Source organism: Triticum aestivum, unplaced genomic scaffold, assembly GCF_018294505.1.
Source record: "Triticum aestivum cultivar Chinese Spring unplaced genomic scaffold, IWGSC CS RefSeq v2.1 scaffold35883, whole genome shotgun sequence".
Taxonomy (NCBI): Eukaryota; Viridiplantae; Streptophyta; class Magnoliopsida; order Poales; family Poaceae; genus Triticum; species Triticum aestivum.
The window spans coordinates 1,571-5,079 of NW_025236771.1; the positions used below are offsets into that span (position 1 = coordinate 1,571).

The 3,509-nt window shown below is 49.9% G+C and overlaps 1 protein-coding gene across 1 annotated transcript; it reads right to left on the reverse strand.

Annotated features, from left to right (window-relative positions):
- Nucleotides 1–292: 292 nt before the first annotated feature.
- Nucleotides 293–2,436, reverse strand: LOC123176467 (uncharacterized). The gene is made up of 4 exons (XM_044590661.1): nucleotides 2,168–2,436; nucleotides 1,863–2,035; nucleotides 653–1,137; nucleotides 293–537 (listed from the first exon to the last, which is right to left on the reverse strand). The coding sequence occupies exons 1-3, from the start codon at nucleotides 2,370–2,372 to the stop codon at nucleotides 955–957; spliced, it is 561 nt and encodes a 186-aa protein (XP_044446596.1). The 5' UTR covers nucleotides 2,373–2,436; the 3' UTR covers nucleotides 293–537; nucleotides 653–954.
- Between the last annotated feature and the right edge of the window lie 1,073 nt (nucleotides 2,437–3,509).

Sequence of the window (3,509 nt, forward strand, 5' to 3'; positions counted from 1 at the left end):
ACTTATCATTGATTGCAAATTTTTGTTGATAGCTTACCAAGATGATCGGTTGATAACATATGACTTGTTATATTTGACTAGTACTTCTTTTCCTTCTCAATATCCTACCTCTGGGCGCTCATTTCTGTTGCTCTTGGAGGCAAACTGTTCCTGCATTTTGCTCTTTCCAAAGTAAGGATTGAAAATGTTACCCCTAGATATAGGAAATAACTATGATATTAATGTATGTCTTAGTGAATGACCATATATCTGGATTTTCACACAAGATAATATCCATTAATAAGTGTGCAGTAGAAAACAAGAGCGGTTTTTATTCACAACATACCCTGTAGGTTGGTTTACTTCCACTGCAGAGACATCATCAACCTCCATTTCGCCGCTGACCTCGAGTGTTTTTGTAGCATGCGATTGAAATTCATTAAATTTGTCACTTAGATATGCTACGCAATATGCACGGATTTTGGTGGAAATCTCTATGGACTTTGAAGAAGCAAGCCTTGCATTGTCCAACAAAGACTGAGTCTCCTTGGTGATACCCTACAGATCATTGGTTTTGCAGTTGATGTAAACAAAAAAAAACAAAATAAATTGAAAAAACCCTTTACATATGTACAGTACAGTTCTCATTGGAGAAAGGAAGGCATACACGTACCAGAAGGAGCGCGTCAAGATGGATAGACCAATCCCCTTCGAACATTGCAAGTTCCAGGGCACACTCCCGAATTTCATAGCATGTGGTGTACTCTTCATAGGGAACAGAGGACCCCTGCCTCAGCCACTCAATCATCAACTCAGCCTCCTTCATAATACACTTGAAGCGATCCATCCATTATTTTAGCAAATAGTTGACAAAAAGAAACTCGTGAGGCTCTTTCATCTATGACAATCAATTTGTTAAAGTTGAACAGTGAAAAAATGAATGAATACTAAATGGCCACTTGTTAATTCCGATTCTTAGAGATAGCTACATACAGCAGCAGCATAGGTGGCAAAAGGGCGTCTTGATTCACTTCCTGCATCGTCCACAATGTCAGACATGCATTTCTGGACGCAATTGCTCCAAGACTCATCAAAAGATATGGCTTTGGCCCTCTTAATCTTCCACTCAGAGCACAGGTCTTTCTCCTTCTCTAAACACTTTAAAAGAAGGGAACAGTGGTTACATGTGCAATTAGGGAAGAATAAGAATGTTAAAAAATTCAAATAAAATAATAATACTCCAAGGTGTATGTTGTATTGAATTTAAAAGAACCCTTGAGGGGTTTTGTCTAAGTGTACCCTTAAATTTGTCTTGGGTTTGTTGTTGCTGTAAAGCTGCCATTGAGATGAAAGTATGTAGGACCTCATGAACGGAACAAGGTCAAAAGAGTACATAGGGTTGCATATACTTGTGAAAACAATGACATGTACATATCCCCTGGTAATTACTCCCTCCGTCCCATAATATAAGAACGTTTTTGACACTGGTGTAGTGCCAAAAACGTTCTTATATTATGGGACAGAGGGAGTAATTGACTATTATCTACTGTTTGTACCAGTGACATGATTTATCCAAACTGAACTGCTCTGACAGTTTTATAAATTCGTTGGGTTCCTTTGTAAATTCATGACAAGACACAAATGAGAAGATGCAGCTTTAAGTGTAGCTCTACAAAATGTCTTGAAATTTAGTAAAGTATGGAACCTCCATTCAATTAATGAGGAAAACTCTGCGCTTGTATTGCACAGCAGAAGATGTAAGAATATATTGCAGAGCCATTATACCCTTCGCAGTAGTTTATTTCAACAACAGGAATTGCATACGGATTTCGAGAGAACACAAGCCCGGTTGAGGCAGGCAGGCAGGCAGTGACTTTAATTACCTTCAAGGCAGCGTCGGCAGCTGCTTTGCTGTTATAATGATCAGAAGCAGCACCACTATTCAAGTTGTAAAACTGCTCCAGGTAGGACTCGTACATGGGCAAGTCAGATGGATCCTCTAAAACCAAATCATAAGGAAGTAGCCTGTCCCATCCCCACAGTTCCTCGAACACAACTGATGTAGCCAAAGAGCCATCCGGCCGTTGAGGAACCAAGAGATTTGAAGATGATAGGAGGAAATAAAAGTAAATTAGAGGACAACTCAACCAAACGGATCCGAGTTTAATATAAGCTATAAATCAATTACCAGGGAATTTGAGAATTTTAACCGGCGGAATCCCCTCTATATCAATCCAGCCACGAAATTCCTCCCATCCGGATGCTTCCAAAGGGGCATCGACACTCTTGCAGCGGACGGCGCCGCCGGAGATGTAGGTGCAACCTTCCTCGTCTGTGATGGCAAGGTGGCCCAAACGGCTGGCCTCGATTTGGACCCCAAGCTCCTTCGACATTGCCGTAGATTAGAACTTGCTCTTGGTTTAGGGTTTGGTGGTTGCGGCGCTGCGTGTGCGGGGTTTTTTTGGGTGGGGGGAGGATGAGGAACGCTCGCGACTAAAAACCCTTCGTCGCTCGCTCGGCTCCCGCGAGCCGACGGGCGACTCTGCGCCGCCCCTTCCTCCGCCCCCCTCCCTTCCTCCCTCCCCCCACGCCGCCGCCAGAGGGCGCGACCGGGCAAAGCCCGGCCGGCGCCGCCGGCGGCGGGAGTCCTTCCTCATCCCTCGGCTGGTGGTGGCGCGGGACACGGCCGCTAGGTGGAGGCGCCATGTTGGTGCGGGGCATGGCGGCGCGTGGCTGCAGCGGTGGCGCATGTGCGTGTTGGCGGCACGGCGGCGGGGTTGTGCGTGCTCTGCCTGCCCCTTCGGTCGGGTCTGCTAGGGTTCGCCCTCCTCAGATCTGACGTGGCGGCTACCATGGTGGCGCGATGCGGCCTCCCTTCCGTTGGTGCGTGCGTGTCTCCTGGTGGTGGCGGGCTGCGGGGGTGGTGCCCGATCTGGTGGTCTTGCTTCAGCTCGTGTTGCGGGATGACCTAGATCTGGCGGCCACCATGGCGGGCGGCGCGGGCTGTGGATGGCTTGGGCTGCGGTCGACGGCTTCTTCCTTGCCGCTAGGCGGAGGTAGCAGCGGCGTGGTGGTGGTGCTGGAGGTGTGGACCGGGGTCGCTCCGGGCAACTTGGTGTTGGCGTCCGGGGTGGATGTCTGGTGGCGCAGGTGCGTGTCCGGCGGCTCCGACGCTTGGAGCTCGCCTGACTGTGCAGGTTGGGCAGTGGCCCGGTGTGGCTGCTGCTCCGGCTGTGGGTGGCTCCACGGCGGCTTGGCAAGCTGGCTACGGCGGCGGCTGGTTCCCTGGTGTCGGCTTGTCCGTAGGCCGCTTGTATCGGTCTTCGATCTATCTCCTCGTCCGGGTGTTATTCCCGTTGAAGGTATGGCCTTCTCCCAGCTGTGGCCCATCGTTAGTCTCGCGCTAGGGCAGCAGGACCGTGCCCGTCTCGCGCCCGGCAGCAGGACCGAGCCCGTCTCGCGTCCGGCAGCAGGACCACACCCGTCTCGCGCCCGGCAGCAGGACCGTGCTCGTCTCGCGCTCGATGCGT

Coding starts and splice junctions, on each gene's coding strand:
- LOC123176467 (XM_044590661.1), bottom strand. CDS start 2,372: ATGTCGAAGGAGCTTGGGGTCCAAATCGAGGCCAGCCGTTTGGGCCAC. Junction 2,036..2,167: donor TAAAATTCTCAAATTCCCTG/GTAATTGATTTA, acceptor TGGCTACATCAG/TTGTGTTCGAGGAACTGTGG. Junction 1,138..1,862: donor CTGCCGACGCTGCCTTGAAG/GTAATTAAAGTC, acceptor CTTCTTTTAAAG/TGTTTAGAGAAGGAGAAAGA.